The sequence below is a fragment of the Chrysoperla carnea genome, chromosome X, assembly GCF_905475395.1.
Source record: "Chrysoperla carnea chromosome X, inChrCarn1.1, whole genome shotgun sequence".
Lineage (NCBI taxonomy): Eukaryota > Metazoa > Arthropoda > Insecta > Neuroptera > Chrysopidae > Chrysoperla > Chrysoperla carnea.
In genome coordinates this window covers 36,579,753-36,601,481 of record NC_058342.1, presented here as the reverse complement: position 1 = coordinate 36,601,481, position 21,729 = coordinate 36,579,753, and the positions used below count along the sequence as shown (strand labels likewise).

General features: G+C 31.9%; 3 protein-coding genes across 4 annotated transcripts; all 3 read left to right on the top strand.

The window, feature by feature from the left end:
• The first annotated feature begins 3,599 nt into the window (after positions 1–3,599).
• Positions 3,600–8,756, top strand: LOC123302643. Its single transcript, XM_044885679.1, has 3 exons — positions 3,600–3,647; positions 5,330–6,813; positions 7,769–8,756. The coding sequence occupies exon 2, from the start codon at positions 5,445–5,447 to the stop codon at positions 6,801–6,803; it is 1,359 nt and encodes a 452-aa protein (XP_044741614.1). The 5' UTR covers positions 3,600–3,647; positions 5,330–5,444; the 3' UTR covers positions 6,804–6,813; positions 7,769–8,756.
• Positions 8,757–8,815: 59 nt separating this feature from the next.
• On the top strand, positions 8,816–10,647 carry LOC123302658 (protein tipE). Of its 2 annotated transcripts, none has more exons than XM_044885701.1 (2): positions 8,816–9,727; positions 10,579–10,647. In XM_044885701.1, the coding sequence occupies exons 1-2, from the start codon at positions 8,946–8,948 to the stop codon at positions 10,592–10,594; spliced, it is 798 nt and encodes a 265-aa protein (XP_044741636.1). In that variant the 5' UTR covers positions 8,816–8,945; the 3' UTR covers positions 10,595–10,647. The 2 variants fall into 2 exon arrangements, with proteins under 2 accessions (XP_044741636.1, XP_044741635.1); XM_044885700.1 differs by having other exon boundaries at positions 8,817–9,727; positions 10,592–10,647.
• Positions 10,648–15,050: 4,403 nt separating this feature from the next.
• On the top strand, positions 15,051–19,114 carry LOC123302622 (carnitine O-palmitoyltransferase 2, mitochondrial). The gene is made up of 6 exons (XM_044885644.1): positions 15,051–15,897; positions 16,156–16,426; positions 16,635–16,831; positions 17,308–17,591; positions 17,654–17,958; positions 18,380–19,114. Exons 1-6 carry the CDS (start codon positions 15,114–15,116, stop codon positions 18,507–18,509), a joined length of 1,971 nt encoding a protein of 656 aa, XP_044741579.1. The 5' UTR covers positions 15,051–15,113; the 3' UTR covers positions 18,510–19,114.
• The last annotated feature ends 2,615 nt before the right edge of the window (positions 19,115–21,729 follow it).

Here is a 21,729-nt window from a genome sequence, read left to right as displayed (position 1 = left end):
AGAGAAATATAAAACTTTTGGGTAATAATATTAAGAATGGTAAGAAATAACGATTGCGGATAAGAAATTTTTATCCAGGTGTCTGAAAAATGGTTTAATTTCTCTTTTTTGAAAAATCTGTCTGTTCAGAAACATGTGAAAATCGGTTCTTGCAATTTCGTAAGCTGAATTTTAAGAGAAGTTAAAATACAAGAACTCTCTTTTTTAAAAGGAAGCCAATTTATATATTTCGATATATACAGGATATTTAAATAATGAGCTAGGTTGTAACTGTTAGTAGCGCATTTATAAGCAGTGAGCTAGTCGACCACCCTATATAACTCATTCGGTATATTGATCGAATACAAGCGAACGTATATACCGAACAGTTTTATTTAGAGATGATATTTTCGATTAGAAAAACCACTAGAGTTTTTACCCTCAGTACATATTTTCATTTTGTTATAATTTGAATAAAATCTCGTAGTGTTCACATTTTCCCGAAAATTTAACCAATTTTTCTTTCTTTTTTTTTATATTAAGTTTTTTTTTTGGTTGAAATATTGAATTGTGGATAAATTCTCTAGATTTCGAAAACGAAAGAGACAGAGAGACACGAATTGTGGTGGAAATTTTAAGAGAAAAGTGTGGAAGATACGTTTGACGTGAATTAAAGCTCCATCTAGAAACTACTAGATTATAAACTGCAAGTGAAAATATAAATTTTAAAACAGTGCCTATTAAGTAATAAATAATCATTTTTTTATAAAAGAAAAATTAGTGGAAATTTTGTATCATATCGGATTTTAAACGTAGTCAACTTTTTTTTGTTTATCGGTAAGTTTATCAAATTTTTATCTTAGGTTAATAAATAATGGTAATGGTAAGCTTGAAAAACAAAGTTTTGGTAAGAATTCATTAAAACATCCACGAGAAAAACTCAAATTAATTCAAAACTTTTAAGCAAAGAAATTAAAAAATGGAATAATAATGGTTAAAATTTTAAATGTGATTGTTTTGAAGAATATTCTAGGTCTATGATTTCAAACTTTATTAAAGCTTTCTATTCGGGGTTGATTTTATTATAAAACTAAAATTTTCATGGAAATTTCAAAAAAATTTTCAACAAATGATCTATTTTCTTGAAAGGTGCAGAACAAGCAACGTTCTGATATTTTGGGACAAAGTTATCGAAAACTTCTAAAAAAAGGTTCTTGAAAAAAATAATGAGCTTTGTAATAAAACCTGGAAATGTTTCGAAATGACGATACGAGAGACGCTAATGAGTATTAATAATAGGTAGCGCAATGGGTTTCAGGTTTCTGAGTCAGGGTCATTTCAATCTAACCTAACCTAAACTACCCAGATAGACGAAACCTCGAACAAAATACACAAAATCGGTATTTTAGGTTGAAAACTTTTAGAATTCTTTTCAATTTCAAAAGTTTAGTAGTGTGTTTTTAAATAATGACTTTTTTTAAATCGAAATTATGGCTTGGCGAACTTAACGACAATTTCTATTCTAGTAATATCCAATTTAACTTCCCAGTGCTTGCTATGCTTTCACTAATTAATCCAGTGTAAACATTCATATTTTACACGAAAGAAAGCTGACAAAAACAAATAGTTATTTGTTTAAATACTATGCGTATACTGAGTTGTACATGAAAAAGATCAAAAGATTTTGAACTGAAATTGTGAGATTATAAGAAACCCAATTTTACCCAAATACCAATTGTAACGATTAGGAAAGTTTTGGACATTATTAGTCTGATTTATAATGGCCAAAAGGCCCGCTCAAATCTTGTAGGAATTAAGGTTTCCGTCGTAAATTTGCTCAAATTTCGAGATTTTCTTGATCTTGGCATCCTGATTAAAGTTATTAATTCTTAATGGGATAATTTCCAAAAGATTTGTAATAGGTCTTCTCCGGAATATTTTTTACGTCAATAGGAAAATACGAACAAAAAATTGACAATACGAAATAGATAAGATTTCCATGAAAAGAATCGGATAAAAGACACGTGTTGCTAGCTTTGCTTGCTGTTACAACACTGTATTACGTGCCGTTACGTTACGTATACAATTGACGTATATACGCTATAATACATATCGAATAGTGAATACCGATAATAACCCATATGTGGGTATATGTTTATATGATAAATACTTTATTGCGCTTTTTAGACCGGTTGCCGCACTCGACTCCCAACAACTACTAACAGAAACAACCCCACACAAATCTTACATCAATTGGATTTCGTTCATATTTGCTCACATTGCGAGATTTTGTAGATGTTGGCATTCTGAATAAAAGTCTCAATGGACACGGCACCCAAATAAAAACGTTTCTGAGCTGGGGGGGGGGGTTCGAATGTCAATTATCATTGCGTAATCTTAATGTACTAAAATTTTGATCGACTACTAATTGTCAGAGTCCACTTTAAACTATAATTTCTCAGTGAATACTTATTCAATTTTATTGAAATAAGCGCCATTTGAATTCAATGTTGCCAACGTAACACAAGTCGATTAATTCAGTCGGCATAAAAATTGGGTGCTCGGGATTCGATGGAGTCGAAGAAGGTTGTTTTCACCTGGTCTTGATTGACAAAGGTTCTACCGGTGAGAAAGTTATCAAAGTGCTTGAAAAGATGGTAGTCGATTGACGAGAGATCTGGGGAGTATGGTAGGTGAGGCAGAACTTTGATGCTTAATTCATTTAATTTTCGGACGGCGATTTGTGAAACGTGCCGACAGACCTTGTCAAGGAGCAGAATCGGACCTCTTCTATTAACCAAATGCAGAGCTCTGCTGTGATGGTTTGGCCTGTGTACCAACTTTTCTCGCTTTTGACTTTCGAAAACGTTTTAAACCATCAAAAATCACATGAAAGCTGACGCCCAGCTATTCCGCCATCCCACGTTTCGCTTGTGATGGGTGAGTTTCTACCGAGGTCCTCAAATCCACACGCTCGCCCTAGATTACTCTTGATCCACCACTATGGAACTCATCTTTGAGGATAAAATCTCCAGAACGAAATTTCGCAAACCAACGTCGAAGGGCGTTCAATTTGAATTCGTAGAGAAAAAATAACCGAGAATCGCTGAATAATAGTAAGTAATAAGCTGAAAAGAGATAAAAAACTTAAAATTTGGGAACCCTATCAAATTCTGTATCGATCAGTAATGGACAAAACTTTTAAAACCCTAAATCATTTTTATATGTTTTAATTTAAATTTGTGAATACGATACATAAATAACTGCAGGGCATATGTAATTCGATCTGCAAGTAATTTCGGTTCCTAGCTCCTGATCTATTTAACAAATACACAAGTTTTTCTTACTATAATTTTTCCACCCACCCAAAGTTATTATACTAAAGGAATTAGTCAGCTCGATAATTGCATTTAAGAAGAATTACAAATTAGCGAACTCACAAGTTTTCATTGAATTTCGCTTCGTTAAATTTGTTTGTTTGTGAATAATTTATGATCTCAGTGTAATAATGACACTTTTAAATTGTTAAATTGTCATTTCCGTTCAATATTTATTTAATTTACGAAAATTAGTAAAAATTTATTATGATTCTTCGTGTCCAAATGGTCTATATGGTCACAAGTGTGCCAGTGTGTCTTTGAGTCTCTGATTCAGTGTGAAAATAAAAGGTAATATTATTGTACTAATTATACAAGTAATTTTAAAAAGTACAGGTTGTATCGTAAAAATTGAGTGCATAGTGCTTTCATTATAATTTACAATTTTTTCTCATGCATTATTTAACAATATACTTAATATTTTTCGATCAGAAGTGCTAAATCGGATGATTGTATTATGATGGAAGTGTTGGAAAACTAAATTGTTTATACAAGGTTTTTTTAAGTATTAAAACTAAAAAATAAATAAATATATTGAACGAAAATTCACATTTAACTCTTAAAGTCAAGTAATCTCAGGTAAATGAATAAAAAAATATACATTTTTTCAATTTTGATGATAAATTATTTTATAACTTGTAGAAATAAAACGAAAAGTAAGAATACAATTTTTCGATATCTGGCGTAATTTTCAAAATATTGAAACTTTTCTTGAATTATTCAGCTTCAGTGGCGGATCCACCCATATCTTTATGACAAGCATGATATTGAATCAACTATTGAATGTGAAAACAATTGCGCGCTACCGGAGTCGGTAGCTCATCTCATTGAAGCATGCGACCGAGATTTATACCGAAAGTCTTTCGGCCATCGTAGCGACTTCAGAGAGATCGTTTTCTACACTTCATGGGGTAAATTCTTGGTTGCGTGCCTTAATGGGACTAGAAAGGTTATTCGGGATAGCTCTCCTAAACATCTGGATATCGATGATATTAACAACGCTTTCGCGAAAGAAAAGCTTGAATTTGATATCTAAGTAAAGAGTCCAAATAAAATTATTTAATGTAAAATGTATACTAGCGTTGAATTTAATTTGAAATTGTAAGAATTTCATCAAAATTGGTTCAGTAGTTTAGAGTATAAATGTGACAAATGTAATTTTTGTAAGCAAACTAACAATTTACAGGTTTATTAATCCGATTCGCATTTGGCCGATTTTCGGGTGTTGTGCCGTGCCCATCGCCTTATTTGAGGGCTGAATCCACGTTTGTCCTGTTTTCAATTTTTTTAAAACCAAAGCAGATATCGAAAATCGTATCCTTATTTTTCGTTTACATTCATGAAATTATATCAAAATTTACCATCAAAGTTAAAAATAAGATAAAAATATTTTCAACCCTAAATCAAGGCTGCTCGAAAATCCCTTATATGGATGAAGACACTTGGTTTTTTTCTGTTGGGAAATTATGGCCAAAGTTTGTAAGTGCATTTTTGAATCACTCTGTAAAAAAGAATCAAAAAGTGTACGCTCATGGTAGTAATTTCAAAAAACTTCCTAAAACCGATAGTATCAGAAAATGGGTATATTTAAAATAATCTAATTTTCTTGTCTGTCAGTGTACTTCACTTCACTAAAATGAAGAAAAAAAAATGATCATGAAATCGCACCTGCACTCTGACACACCTGGTACAATCGCATTCAATAATTTGTATCCAATCTTCCTAAAATAATACGGTATAAAATTTATCGATTAGCTTTTTATATAAAATTTAAGTACAAAAATTTCTAATAAAAATTTGTTGTCGCATTGTTCCTAAACGACCTTTATAACATTTTCAAATAGTATGACGTCACTAGCATGAATATTGATTCATAGCAAGCATATATATTTGTTGTTGTGTATGAAAAACGGGGTTGAGGGTGATTTTCATTGAGAGTATGCGCTGTATGTTCTACAGACACACCATTCTAGTTCTTTCTAGTTTCTCAATCTAATACCATTGTGTACACTTCGAGAAAAACATTTGAAAAAAATATGTACATTTGAAAAGTTGAAATTCTTAATAAAAAACATAAATAAATAAAAGATGCCGAAACAGAAACCAGTACCTGTGGAAGATTTAATAATCCCACCACAAGATGGAAAAATTTGTGGAACGATTTGTGTTTGTCAAATGACTGCAGTGTTAAGTAGTGTTGCTTTGGTATATTTAACCGTAGCAATTTATATGCCCTCAATTCGTGCATTCGAATCTGGTATATCCGAAGTTCCCGCAATGTGTACAACAACACGAGCCGTAAGTTCCGATACATGTGATTGGGGTTCTTGTGGTGAATGGTGCTTGAGTAAAACTTCGGGAGCATGTATGAAAATCTATGTGAATCTTCGTAACAACGGCTCCAACATAGTTCTGGCAAATTGTACGAATGCAGCGAATAAAACATGTTATGGGATCGATCAGGAGAATGCGAAGAAAAATCGGTGCATAACGGATGAGTGTAAAAATTTGACAGGTACCTTTAATTGTACCGAAGGGATGTGTATAAATATCACGGATGCGTTTATGTGTATATTTAAGGATACTGACGCTCCGTTAAAGTGTTCGGGAAGACGTGGTAAATTTAATTGTGCGGATATTGAGGGGTTGTTTAATTGTAATCGAGGGACGTGTGAACGGATTTTAACCCCGTATAATTGTGATCGTCGATGTGTAGATATCCCAACCCGTAATAAGAATGTGATTTTGTTAAGTGGCGATAAGGTTTACCTCTCTCAGTGTCAAAAAGCATTAGATTTAGATACAGGGACAGAAGTGTGGAACGATACTTCCGGTACAATTATGATGGCTTCCTGTTACAACATTCAAAACACAACAAATGGAGTAATCGCTGACGATTGTATAAATGGATCGCTTCTCGAAACAAACACTTTAAGCGATTTAACAAACTTTACATATTTAAGTTATTTAAGTGTTACCAATCCAATTCCATTAGATCCGACAAGAAAAGTTGCACCGCCAGAACTCGATTTATTAATCGCAAACGATAGCAAACTACTAATTAACATGGAGGGATGTGTAAACACGTTAATGGACGAATGCAAGGAATTTTTAAGGGAGTATGGTAAAGATGGCACTGATCATAATGCAAGGGCACGATTTCCATGTTTTTTTTCTGACACAGATACCACAAAGGTTGTAGCACGATTCGATTTAATCACAACCTATCATCAGTTCTTATTTGCAGCGATTGTACCGACTTGTTTGTTTATAATATCATGTTTCACACTTATTTTATGCCAACGTTCGATTGTTGTGGGCGATGATGCAAAAATGCGATTTAAAGGGTGCGCTGGTGCCAACACCATTTTACCCACTGATAAAAATGCATCCTCAAATAATTTAGCTGACGGTGGTGGTGGGGGGGATAATGTAATGGCACTCTGAGATCCATCACGTAAGAACTATTTTTTTTTGATAATTTTTTTCTTTTAGAATTACTTCCATATCAATGTTTTATTCTCGTACATTGGAGGATTTTTTATCGAGTGAGAAACAAATTAGAAAAATGTACTAGAAGCGTTTTTCAGCACATTTTTTCATTTATTTTTTATGCTAGAGTTTTAGGCAAGGCTCTATAGAACGTTGCAAAACAATTCCTTGTTAGAATGGCTCAGAAACTTTCATAGACTTCTGTAGAATATTCTCGAAATTTTCAGAAAGTTCGATGAACGAATTAGGGCAGGTTCTATCTCATTCTTTTAATCGAACGTATATATAAAAGTATACGCTAATTTGTTAGTTTGTATCTACTTGGACAATCAGCGTTCCGTACCACAGTTTTTTGTTCCTCAAACAAAAATTTCAACTTTTCGAGAGTGCATATTTAGTTTTTTATCAAAAATTTTTTAATTCTAATAATTATCGTTCAATTTCCATATAAACTTCCCCAAGTTTTCTTAGTTATTCCAAAGAGCTTTCATTTAATACCTTTCACTTGGTGACCTAAAATATCATCTTCTGGTGACCTAAAAAACTCATTTAGCCTTAGGAATCAACCCTAAAACTTCCAAATTGAACTTTTAAATGCCGAGATTATTTCATTCGTAATTTGAATACCAATGTTACGTCCCCAATATTTTTTGTAATGAGGAAAGAACAAAGAGAGCCCTTTTAAAAGATTAAGAATTGTTTGACCAAGTTTTCAATCTTATGAAATTAACCTCAATTTTGTAAGGTTCAAAATTAGTCAGACTTAAGAAGTGAACTTATTAAAACCATCTCAAAGTGAATGTTCCAAGACTTGATCAGAAAACACTTAAAACTATTAAACGATAAGAAAATCTCAAATGTGCAATATAATCGAATAACTATTGATTGGAAAATAATTTGGTATATTTGATTTGTTCCAGGCATTCCACTCCTGCAAGAGAGCCCGGCTCATCGAGAAGGTACATTCTCGAGCCGAGACGACGATTGAATATCACCGCCTAGAGCCAGTTCCGCACGCTGCTTCAAATCGCCCTTAATGCACTAAATACAACAAAAAAAATCGTAACTTCTACTTTGTTGATTCTTCACGTTCTTTGTTGATTTCCAAAAAATTTGTGACTAAACTAAACGAAAAAAAAAAACCTTCAAATCTGTCGCTAAATACAAAACAAAAGAATCGCAACTAATCGCAACACATATCATTCTTCACATCAGTGTCTCCAAAACAACAAATCCTTCGCGGATTGACGTTGAAATCGCACAACAAAAACCCGTACTTTTCTTTTAATTTTAATTGTGAGAAGACAAACGCGATACATTTTTGTAATTTTTAAATAATTTTAAAATATTTAGATGCCATATTGCAACGAAATTAAATTTAATAATGACTACTCCATGAAGAACGTCAACGTGGAGCAGACTCCAGTACTACTCCACATCCATATGTATAGTGGAGCAGGCTCTAACTAACTCTAAAACATTCAAAACAGCATTCTGGCAAGCGTGTGACAACAAATTAAAATTCAAATGACTAACAATAACAAAAAATAAAACCAAATATTAAAAAGCAAAAAGACATTCAAAGTAATAAAAAACGAAGACTCGCGGACAGTACTTGCGGTTGCGGGTATTTTTTGCGAGATGAATCCCGGCTCTCAGGAGAGGAACGCGTGTATTATAAAATATAAAATAAACTTAAACATTATGTATCATTTATTTAACTACGCATATTCGTTTATAGTGCAAATATATTTACTGAGATAGAGATTAAACAAAAAATACATAAATATACCTATTTACCTTAATCTTATCCCTAATTTAACCTAAAAACCTTAAACCTTTAAATCTAACCTTATTTTATCCTTAAAAAAAACCTTTAAAGAAATTTTATCTGCTCGAATTCAGCGCTGTTGTGTTTTTAATTTTTACAAATTTTATTAAATATGTTATTTGGCATTAGAGATCGAAAGTAGATTAAAAAAATATAGAAAAGCTGAAATTTTGCTTAAAAAATACGTGATAATAAACTTTTTTTATTGGACAATACCATTGAATCAATCCGGCCTCATCATTGATTCCGACGAGTCAACAATCATAATGGGTGCCCAAGAGGGTGGCGATGGCGGTTTGGGTGATACCGGCGATGGTGGTTTGGATTCACCAACTCCAAGTTCACCAAAAAGTATTGGTTTGAAAACTGGTTTAATGGGATCACAAGAAGAAGTGATTGTATCGTTAATTGAAAAAGCGAAATTTTATACATCGCTTTGTTTGGGTACCACTGCTGTACTATCAGTTTTTGCGTTCATGTTTTTAATACCGTTCGTGGTCGATCCAGCGATTACAACAATCTTAGCGAATTACGAACCAGAACCTGTCACTTGTATGGCAGTCGATCATGTTTATGCCGAAGGATTACGTAATTGTTCATGGTCTTCGTGTCGAGAGGGTTGTACGAATGCCGCAATTAAATGTCACCAAATACTTGTCAATTATACGAAAATTCCATATAGTGAATGGATTAAGAATTCGGAGGAAAGAAATTTGGATACTGTGGAATGGGATGTGGGGGATACACGATTCTTTGTTAATACGGAAGGTTGTGGTTATCCACCGCGTGTTAATTGTACGGAATTCGCGAAGAAATATGGTTATAATAATTTGGGTAAACAATTTCCATGCTATTATAGTCGGACATATCCAGAAACGGTTGTTGCAAGATATAGTTGGGATGACAATCTGCGACATCTTGTCCTATCATTAATTATACCAAATGTATTATTTGGGGTGTCGATTGGTGTACTCAGTTATTGGTATTGTCCTGGATGTGGAAGAACATGTAACAAAATTTATGCTGCCAAATATCCTTCAAAAGACGAGTAAGCATTTATCATTTTTTACAAACTTTTCTATTTATTGCAAACTCACAAAATAAACACTTTGTGACTTTTTTATAAATTCTATTTCGAATTAAATTCTGCCTTAAATTTTTATATACATTAATTCTTAACTGACATCGTGGGATCAATAAGGGGGGTACCGTAAATGGGTCCCTAGCACCTAGACCAAGAGTAATCTGTGCCCTCCTTGAGAACGACCTGCCACCTGAAGACGACACGTCTTCGGGTAGGAGGCGCGATTAAAATCAGATGAAGCTAAAGGATTCTGTCGAGGCCAGACGCAACGCAGAAATCCCAAAGCTTCTCAGTCGGGATCTCTCCCAGGATAGATGGATCCAAGATTTCGGACCCGAACATTCTGAATCTGAAACATTTAAGCTAGGAGCAAGTCTTAGAAGACTTTTGTACTGCGATCAGTTTGATCTATTGCTCCTCCTTTGCTTCAAAGGTGCTCCAAAGCCTTACAGCTTTTATAAACTGTAGAATATTCCTGGGCTACACTTCCGGGAATTTATACCATAAACCGGGGGTTTATATAAAAGGGGAACAATCTAAATATAATTCTGATCTTTCCTTTCATGTACCTAGGATGGGTTGCTCTAGGATCTTAAGACTGCTCTACAAATATCAAAAGGGAAATATGATTTTGCCGGGTCGAATTAAAAATAATATAGTTTTGAAAATGATTGGGCTATATTTATATAACTGATCTAACGATGTGCAGTTAAGGGTTAAAGTGAATTGTGATCGAAGCAAGTGCATATTTTGTGAGAGACCTTTCAAATGAAACTGTTCATGTAACACCATCTCTTGTTTATAAACAAATAAAGGCGCCTATTACAGTGATGAAGAAATGGAATCGAGTGCAGTATATTGAACACTTTTGAACAGAAGATGATCAAAATAAAACTGTTTTCTCTGCAATAATGTGGAATATGGATACCAAAACATTATTGCTTGACTTGTAAATGGGCCGATTACTGGGAGACGGCTCATTATAAGCCAATGCAACACACACAAAAATCAAAATCATTGACAACACACACAAATTTTCAAATTGATTCAATATTTCTCCAAAAAAAAAAAATCAAAAAAAAAAATGTTTCCAAGAATACTTAAAAAAAATGATATGCTTTCAAAAAACAATTAAAGAAATCTTTCTCGACATTTTTTGCATATTTCAAATTCAAAAATCAATATTAGCGTTTGCTCAACAATACAAAAACTAAATTAATCGTTACATGTGCCGCAGATTGTAATTACATCTGCCTTATTATTCTGATATTTATATCACTTATTGTTAAAATACATAATTACTTTCGATAAAAAAAAAATTATGTCGTTTTATTTATCCCATGCCCAAACTGCCCAAAATTTCCTTATTGGTCCGCTCAAAATAATGTATTTACGTGAAATTATTCAAAGCCAAAAAAAAAAATAAAATAAAAAAAGGAAGTTTTCGGCATCTTGTTTAAGACCCTACTAACGCCCAGTCTCACTGTATGCGTTAATTAATAAACTTTTTTTCATAAAGTTGATGGTTTCCGAGATATTGGCCAAAAATCGTTTATTTATGTATACATAGCGTTAGTTAACGCTACCCTAGCACTTTTGAGACTGTGCGTTAGTAGGGTCTTAAACCAGATGCAGAAACCTTCTTTTTTTTTTTTTCCTTTGAATAAGTTCATGAAATCGCTTATTTTCAGTTATTTTGGACAGCCCTATGTTCAGGTAAGTTTCTCAATTCATATATTCAGAGATTAAAGAACAAAGTGCCAGAATGGCCAAATGGGAGAGGTCGATTTTTATAAAATGGCTTAATTAGTCTACTTCGTCTGTTCGTAAATACGATAGCACAAAAATGAAAAAAGATATCGAAGAGAAATTGTGGATAGCGTGCTTTGGACGTAAAAAGGGACTTTTAGTTCGTAAATGGGCATAGATCAATCGGGAGGACCCATCATTTAAACCACAAGAGATAAAATAGTTTAAATTTGAAATATATTCATTAGGAAAAAACAAAAATAAAAACTTTTGTTTGAAACATTTTGTCATAAATATCATTGTTTTCCCATGAGAACACAAATTATGGCAAAACTTTAGTTTCCACTTTCTCCAAAACTATTAAAAATGAAGAATTGTATGTACAGAGTGTTTCAATTTAATCAAATGAATTGTTTATTTTCACTTGTTTTGTATTTTAAAATTAGATAATTTGATTTGATTTTGTTTATTTTTTCTATTAGATTTACCACGTTAAATATAATCGTATCTCGAGTTTCAAGGTTTTTCCGTGACAAATTTTAAATACTTCTATCTCAAAATTTTCTGTTCTAAAAATACAGCGTTTTGTTCAAAGAGGGCAGAAAAATCTTTTACTTTTATAATAATAAATAATTTAATAATTCTCAATGGTCGGACAATTTATAAGATTGTAGCCAGTCTAAATCATAAATAAAATATGGTCTAATTAAAAAAGGGTTTAAACCTCTAAATTCTTAATTTACACAGGTAAGACCAAATATGTTAAAAAAATATTTACTTTAGTGCCCAAATTATTTACAAAAATGTGACCAAACCCCAAATGAACACAGGTAAAGTAATAAAAATAATGCCCAAATCACATTTTTTCATTTATTTAGTTTTAGATTTTAGACTAATAAAGATCCGATTTCACTGATAAATTCCTTTTGAAAACAAAAATGATTGTGAATATTTTTTTTCATAAACAATTTTAATTGATAAGCTGGGCCATAAATTATACATTTATCAACATTGATAAAAAAAATTATTTCCTCACAACAAATAGTTTTTTTTCAACGTGTTACCGCCATGTACAGTATACAATATTACCTTAACTTTTTCAGTCATGTGCATAAAATTAGCAAAGAAATTTTTTAAATAGCATTTTCTGCTATTTTTTAATATAAAATTGGGTGGCTTGTAACACGATGTCTTCGCAAAACTATAATCTCTATATATTATAAATGAGAAAGTAAGCATGTTTGTTTGTTTGTTTGTTACGCTTTCACGCTAAAACTAGCGAATGGTTTTTAATGAAACTGTACAGCAATATAGCTCATACTTCAGAATAACACATGAGATATAATTTATAAAGATATATTAATAAAAAATAAAATTAAAAATTAATTTAATTTTACATTACCATAAATTACAGATTTCTGTAAAAGTAGTCATTTGACATTACCATAAATTACAGATTTCTGTAAAAGTAATCATTTGACATTACCATAAATTACAGATTTCTGTAAAAATAATCATTATAAAATATTTCACAGCCATCTTTTCTGATATACTTCGCTCCCGAACGATTAATCTTTTGAAAAAGATACTTTGTATATGGAGGTATTGTGATTGCCTCAAACTAAATGTTTTTAGTTACAATACAATAGTTGCGTACAATGGGAGCGCTACAGTAAAAACTCTCTTAACTCATCAAGTTAAGTACACTAATGGAAGACAAAGTGGCCGTGAATTGTTGGGTGCATATAACAGCTGTTTTTGACATGAAGTTCTCTAGTCATATTTACGATTACAATTAAAATTAAATAATTATTATTAATAAAACAAATTTAATATTATGTGTTACAAATTGAAAGATTTTTAAGTAAGTTTAACTAGGTAATAATTTTTATTAATATCAAAATAGTTTTTTAAACATCCATATTGGCTTATCATAGAGTCTAAGTCATAACTTTTTTGATTGCAATAAACAATAACTCTTTGTTCCCCCATAATTAATGCAAAATGTTTATTAAAATTCATTAATTTATTGATATTAAAAAAATATGATATGTGTAGTATAAATATTTAATAAGTCACCTAACCTAAACATAAGCCATCAAATAGTGCTTATAATTATTGTCAACTATACTCGTATTCCGTCACATGTCACTTAAGTCATATCTATTGATCTTTGTCTATCAGTTGGTCGTGTTTAGTAGATAAAAAGAAATGGACGAACATTGCTCTCTGTGAATTTAACACACTCATACACCATGGAGGTTATAAAGAAGGAGAACGATCGCTATAGAAAATATTGTCCCCAAAATATGGACAAAATAAGTGAGGCGCTGGGATCGCTAAGTTGTCTCATTAAAAGCGCGCTAATTTCAAATGATCTATCAACGTTTAATATACGTGTATATAAAAAAAAATAATGCAATTATTATTAATTATTATTATTAGTTACTAATGAATAAATTATAAATTATCTATTCTACTTTATAAATTTGAATGGTACTAACTTCATGCTACTTGTACTCATAAACAGCTAACTTCACAGATACTACTTATCGACGACAGCGCGGCTGGTGGCTGAAAAATAAACTATATATTCTACAAATTTTCTAATGCTTTACCGCGTAACGATCGTTCTCCTTCTCTCTAACCTCCATGACCGGGTGCTAAATTTACAAAGAGAACGATTCAACGATCACGCTTTTTATCTACTGAACAAGACTATTACATTAAAAGTGTAAATAACACTTGACTAGAACTCATACTTAAACAAAAATTGATGTTACTTAGTTCTAATTTGAAATCGTGCATCTATTTAAAAAAAAAAAAGTGCCCTTTGGCCCGTGACTAAAAATCGGAGGTAAAATTTTTTTTTTCGTTTTTTTTTTATGGGGATAATTAAATTTAAAAATTTATTAATTAGGACAATTAAATTTTTATTTACCATATATAAATAAAAAATTCAGGACCGTAGATGAAAATTTTTTTTATTGAATTTTCATTTCAACTTTCACTTTTATAAAAAGTTCATTGATATGCAACTAAATCTACGTTATTTTCTATTTTTAAATTAATTCGATTATTTATTTAATTTATTATTGATTTAAAATTTTCCAATCAAATAAAATTATGTGATTTAGAAAGTAAACATTTTAGTTTTTCTTAAGTATTATAATTATTATAGAGAAAAATTGTGTTTAAACTTGCGCTGAAAAAATTTCCCTTCGATATTTTTATAAAATATTTTAATTTTCTAAACAATCGAATTTTCGTTTAACGTTCAAGAGGATAATAATTTATATTAGAGCCTAAATGGCCGAGCGGTCTTTGTCTGTTTGTCCATTTAGACTTAGGTTGCGGGTTCGAATCCAGGCAGCGGCAGTGTGAAATACAAATTTTGATCATTTATGGCCTCCCTCCCCACTTCTACATATTAAATTTTCGTTTTAGAAAGATTTCTAAGTACTATTCCTTAATTTGATTTTTTGTTAAAAAACTAATTTTGAATTATTTTTTCAGAGTATTTTAAAATATTAAGTATAAAAAAAATTTTGTAAGATATTTATCGAAAAATTTGGAAGAAACAAAAAGTATTATAAAAAAAATGTCGGTTTTATTATTCGAGCGACAAAATATTCGACATATTCGACAAGTTATTAAACAATATGCGAAATACAGCACAACCTCTTCAGAAGAATATCAATACTTACATCGGAGTGAGATACCAACATTGCATTTCCAGACAGCATTACCACGCTTACCAATTCCAAAATTAGAGAAAACATGTGAACGATATTTAGAAGCACAACGTCCATTAATACCGATAGCCGAAGCATTTGAGAAAACCGAAGCGAATGTTAAACGATTTATCACGAGTTCGGGAAAACTTTTACATAACGCGCTTGTGGAACAAGATAATAAAAATAAGCACACGAGTTACATATCAGCACCATGGTTCGATATGTATTTGAAAGATCGTAAACCGTTACCGATTAACTATAATCCAGCGTTAATTCATGTGCGTGGCCCGAAACCAGAATACGAGACTCAACTATTGAAGGCCACAAACATGGTGATCAGTTCGTTACGTTTTATGCGCTCGTTACGAGCCAATATTTTAAAACCAGAAGTATTCTTTGTAAATCCAAAAACACCCGATCAACCAATGTTTACGAAAATTGCCAAAACATTGCCGCCATTTTTGTCGTATATGTATTGTTACATGAACAACGCGTATCCGTTGGATATGAGCCAATATGATCACTTGTTTAATAGTACTCGAGTTCCCGAATTGGACAAGGATATGATTGTCCAAGATGTACGTGCCAAACATATTTTGGTGATGCGAAATGGACATTTTTATATTTTTGATGTTTTAAATTCACTTGGTAAGTGTCATTTTTTGTTTATTTCCACCGTTACCCCCCCCCCCTCCCTTTAAAATTTTCAGAATTGATTTGGACCTAGTTCAACTTCATATAAAAAAAATCAAGACTTGCCCTGACGCAGGTACATCCTTAATCAAACTCAAGCTTTGAAATTCAATGAACCTTAAGGTTTTTGACCTTAAAAAAATGACCGATTTATCCGCATTAAGTATGTAAGATTAAACTTAAGTAATAATATAATGTTATTGACTTTTGTAGGGGAAATTTTACCACCTGAAGATATTTTAGCGAAAATAAAAAATGTTTTGGATGATCCACGTCCACCAAATCCATTACCATTGGGTATTTTAACAACGGAAAATCGTAATGTTTGGGCAACAGCACGTCATTTATTGTTAAAACTTGGAAACGAGAAAACATTACGTTTAATTGATTCCGCTTTGTTTAATTTAGTTTTGGATGACGATCAAATTTTGAATGATAATGTTAAACTTGTACGACACTTCTTGCATGGAAATGGTAAAAATCGGTAAGTCAAATTTGGATAGAATGGATTAATTACTATGATTTCTAGACGCTGCTCCAAGTCTATGAGTCCAAAATGCAAGGGCGCCTAGATAATTATAATAATACAAAAGATGAGTTCTCGAATCTGTAAACTTTTTTTTGCACTATTTTCTGAACACTCAATACATTTTCTGTGCACATTCAAATTAAAATTTTGATTGAATTTTTAGATGGTTTGACAAATCAATATCGTTAATTGTAACAAAAGATGCAGTGACCGGAGTCAATTTTGAACATTCTTGGGGCGATGGAGTTGCAGTTTTGAGATATTTTAATGATATTTATAAAGATTCTACACGAAAACCACAAGTTCATCCTGACACAAAACCAGCGTCCAGCGTCACACCCGATCATGTTACACATCTTGGTTAGTATTTATATTCGATCTTTTTTGTTTTTATCAATCGACTGCGTAATCAAACGAAAATGATCCTGAAACGTTCTTCAAGCTTAAGGATTCTCTCTAGGCCAGACGCCCCACAGAAAGCCCACAGCTTCTTCGTGGGGATCACTCCCAGGATAGATGGGTCCAAGGTTTCGTGCCAACGAATTTGCTGTTTCATCCCTTTAACGCCAGAGTGACCCGGAACCCAGACTGGGTTGTTCAGTGCCAGATGATTCAGCTCCTCTAAGCATTCATAGACTATCCTTGATTGTAATCTTGACGCTTCAAGGACCCGAAGAGCAGCCTGACTATCTGACCATTTTCGATCCCCAAATTATGGAAATGATCGAAATTAAGTCGAAAATGTTCTATTAAATGAGCCAGTTTTTGGTCTGTTTTGTGAGCGTGATAAATTTTGCGTGCAGAATTCAAAATAAATAATTTTGCTTGTTTTTTAGATGTAAATTTGGATGATCAAATGTCAAACATAATAAAATCCACAATCCATAAATACGATCAAACTTGTTCAAGTTTAGATATAAACATCCTCGAATTTGATGGTATTGGAAAGAAGATTTGTAAGAAGAACGCAATCAGTCCAGATTCAGTGATGCAATTAGGTTTTCAATCAGCCTACTTTAAATTATTTGGTAATTATACGGCCACATATGAATCATGCAGTACTGCCGCATTTAAACATGGACGTACCGAAACAATGCGTCCTTGCACCGTTGCCACAAAAGTAAACTTGCTTCAACAACGTTTTGAATCGTATCTAATAAATAAGTGAATCTCTTTTTCTAGGATTTCTGTGATTCGTTCAATCTTAAAAAAGAAACAAATCATTCAGCGTTACGTGACAAAATTAAAAAGTGTTCAGAGGTACACTCGCAATTGACCAAAGAAGCAGCGATGGGACAAGGTTTTGATCGTCATTTGTTTGCTCTTAAGTATTTAGCGGAAAAAATGGGTCGACCAAAACCGTCTATATTTGGAGACCTTGCTTATGAAAAATTGAATCATAATATTCTATCAACCAGTACTTTATCGTCTCCACACGTTTGGGCTGGTGGATTTGGGCCAGTTGTCCAAGATGGTTATGGAATTGCGTAAGTAAACCTTTTTTTTTTCTTAATATAAATGTAAAGATTTATGTCAACCTCTTCAAGGATGATATCTGCGATAAATCTCGAAAGAATGCACATTTATAGGAATCTATGAAGGCATAACTTTTAAAATAAGGTTTAAAAGCGTCAAAAATGCTATAAGTATCGAAAAGGATGCTATAGGTATCGTAAACGAAAACGATTAGTAAACGATGTCGATAAATCACAGCGAATATTCATATTTGTCCAAGAATAAGACGACTTATCGTACCTAAGTGAGATAAAACGAGAGAGAACAGTTCTGTTTACTACAGGGTAGCAAAAAATCAAAGACTCGTTTACTCCACAGCCCCTCCGAATTAAGCTAGAGGTTTGAGAATGTGTATACGAATTAATGCTGACGGGATTTTTTTGATTGTTACAGATATACAATAATGGATGATAGCCTAGGAGTGGCTCTAGCAAGTTATCAAGGACAAAAAAATGGTGCTGAATTTATTGACGCCTTACGACAATCTTACAAAGAAATTTTGAATATTTTATCACAAAACTAACAATTTTTTTTCTTTTACAAACAAAACTGAAGTGCCTAATTTTCTTTTTTTACTGTTTTTTTTTTATGTGGCCGAAGAATCATGTCATTTTATATAATTTTTTTATTTTTTATTAAATATTTCATTCTTTTTTTCCGTAATTTGATTTTCGTAAATGTATAAAGGTTTGCTGGGTAGCATTTGACACGTCATTTCAGAACGACTGAAAATTTAACAGGTTATAGTTAAGGGCGTGCTATTTTTCTTCTTTCAAGGAGCTTTAAGCTGTTGTTTTCGGAACATCTCATTCTTTCGATTGCTAGACAAAGTGATTTTTGCATTTAATTTGAATACCGCCCTCAATTAATGCATTTAATTTGAAAATCGTCCTCTTGGAAAAGGAAGAGAGTAATTACCTTTAAATTGTTAACAGCTCCTCAAATTTGTAGTCATTCTAAAATAACTGTCAAATACTGCGCCTGATTGAATATTTTTCATCTAACTAAAAATTTACGTCTTTTTCAAGGTTAAGAATTTATCAAAAATTAAGTGTCAAAATCAGGTGATAAAATACTCAAATGTCATTGGCAAGATCATATATAGGGTGTTCTGTTATTGACAGCACAAGACAAATGGAAAAGCTATGAACCAAATTTCGATCTGATGCCTGATTCGGGAGATGTAGCTATGAGAAAAATTGAAAACAACTTCAATTGTTTTCAATCACTTAGGCAACCTGATGCGCAGTACAAAGTACGCAACGATTGATGACTATAAAATCGAAATTTATTTCGAAATATCCTGGGGTTCTCATTTATTTTTGATAGTATTTATATAACTTGCTGGAGTGTGTTTGAAAATAAATGCATTTCCTGTTTTCATAAGCTCAATCAAGTTTTTTCTTAATAAGGTTAATAAATTTGTTCCTTATAAAAATCTCAACTAGGAAATGGTATCAATTCTCTTACCCGTTTTCGAAATAAAATTTACACCTTTTGTTAAAAGGTTTAAATGTATGGTAGTTGAAGGGAAATGACGTAAATTTTTGAGTTGACATATTCATATCTTAGCTATTTGTGATATGCATTTGTTTTTCTATTTTCAGATTTATTTTTTAAAATGTAAGCTCTTCTTACCCTTTTTTGCTCGTTTATGTAAATTTTATACAAATGTTTTGTCAAATATACATATTTTATTTACTTACAAAATGCTTTTCTTATTTTCTCTTTTCGAATTTCCCATTTCAAACACTTTCAGATTGAGAATGTTTGGATCCGAAACCTTGGACACCAATCAATTCTTGGATTCAGAGATTCTGGAAGAGAAGCTGTGGGCTTTCTGTGTGGCGTCTAATGAATCCATTATCTTTATCTGATTAAAATAAGATCTCTTGCCCGGAGATTCCTCGCTTTCAGGTGGCTGGTTTTTTCCAAGAAAGCCCCTAGACCTCTTGGTATAGGTGCTAGGAACCTATTTGCGATACCACACGGTTTATTTTGGAAACTACCCTCCAAAACGGACTCTTAACAATTAAACTCTGTCTAAAATCAACATTTTGAGGTACTTTTTCAAAAATAGTAGAATATCCTGTTGGGATGGGAGGTTGGACGCCATATAATTAAAAACGAAGTGTTTACAGTTTTAAAAATGTATTTTTATTGACGAAAGTTCTTGTTTTTTTTTTCATTTTTTTGTTGATGAGTGAACAAATACAACATAAATTACTTAATCAGAAGAATAATAATAAATACAACAGAAATAATTAAAATTTGTTTTAAGTATGTTTTGTATATCATTTTACAAACACTAAATGACTTATTTTTTTCATTAAAAATCACCCAATTAACTAGCGTTCATATTTGATTTTAAATAAACGCGCCTTTATTTGATTTTCTTGTAATGATTTTTAAATACTCTTCTTATTTATTGTTTTATTTCAAAAATTACAAAATCATTAAAAATTAAACAAACATACAAGATACAAATACAGTAGTGTTAGATTCTGAAAGAAAACAACTAAAAAAAAAAATAATTAACATTTATTATCAGGTAACTATTCATTCGAGTTTCTATTCTGCTATTTCTACGTTTAGAAAAAGAAAAAAATAAACAAATTTACACTTAGTTTTTTGAGACACAAATCAAAATTTAAGTAAAATTTGCACTACAGCGATTCTTCTTGAAATTTCCCCTAAAACAGGCATGGGTGAGTTACTTTAAGTCGAAGTCACCATTGTTATAACTTTATTATGTGTCATAAACTTTATTGTGTGCCTCTTTATCCAAGAACGCATTGCTCATAGAGGAGGAAGCGTAAAAAATACTGTGTTCTAGGGTCGCTAAAGTGCAAATTTTATTCTTCGTGCAAGCTTATACAATTTTACTGAACCTATAACTCCAAAAATAATCATTTTTCTGGTTTTGAGTTTCTTTTTTCAAAAGTTTTCACGGAGTATAGGTAGGGTTGCCACCTCAAAGTTTCGGGAAGTCGGGAAATAGTGAAATTAAATTATAGCACCTAATTATAAAAGTCTTCGATATTTTTGATGTTTTGTGTACCCAGTTTTTCCTTAATAAAATAAAAGCTGCTCAAAATTGTGAATATGAAACAAATAATCAAAAAATATCTTTTGTACTAAACTTTAGAGAATTTATGTTGACATCGGGAGTCGGGAGAGATTTTACGATTTCGGGAGTCTCCCGATCAAATTTGGAGAGGTGGCAACCGTCTGTATAGGCGTCGTTACAGCGGTTTTGTTGAGATTTCCCTGAAATATTGCCGATGTTTTACAGATGTTTTACAAGTCTACTATAGCGGCCCTTAAAAATTATATACAATTATATTAAATAAAAAAGATTTTAAAATTCGTTCCTTTTAAAAACTTGAAATCACAAAATCCTTTTCTTTTACAGCCAAAACTTTTTATAAAATTCGAAAATCTCAAAATGTTATGTTAGATATAAATTTCCATAAGTATCGCATGTTCAAGGAAATATGGTCTTGGTCAATATTCTAGTCGTTTCATGTCTAAAAATGATACTTTGGGAATTCAAAACTTGAAATCCCTAAGTATTGGGAAAAACTTTGAAAAATACACATTTCAAAGGATATCCAGCAAACGAAACCTTTTGAGAGACATTGATTGTAACTTCTTGTGGAGGAATTTCTTATTAAAATCAATTTAAATTCACATTTTTTCGTAGATCTTGTGATTTCCTTTTTTAAACAATTTTTCCCTAA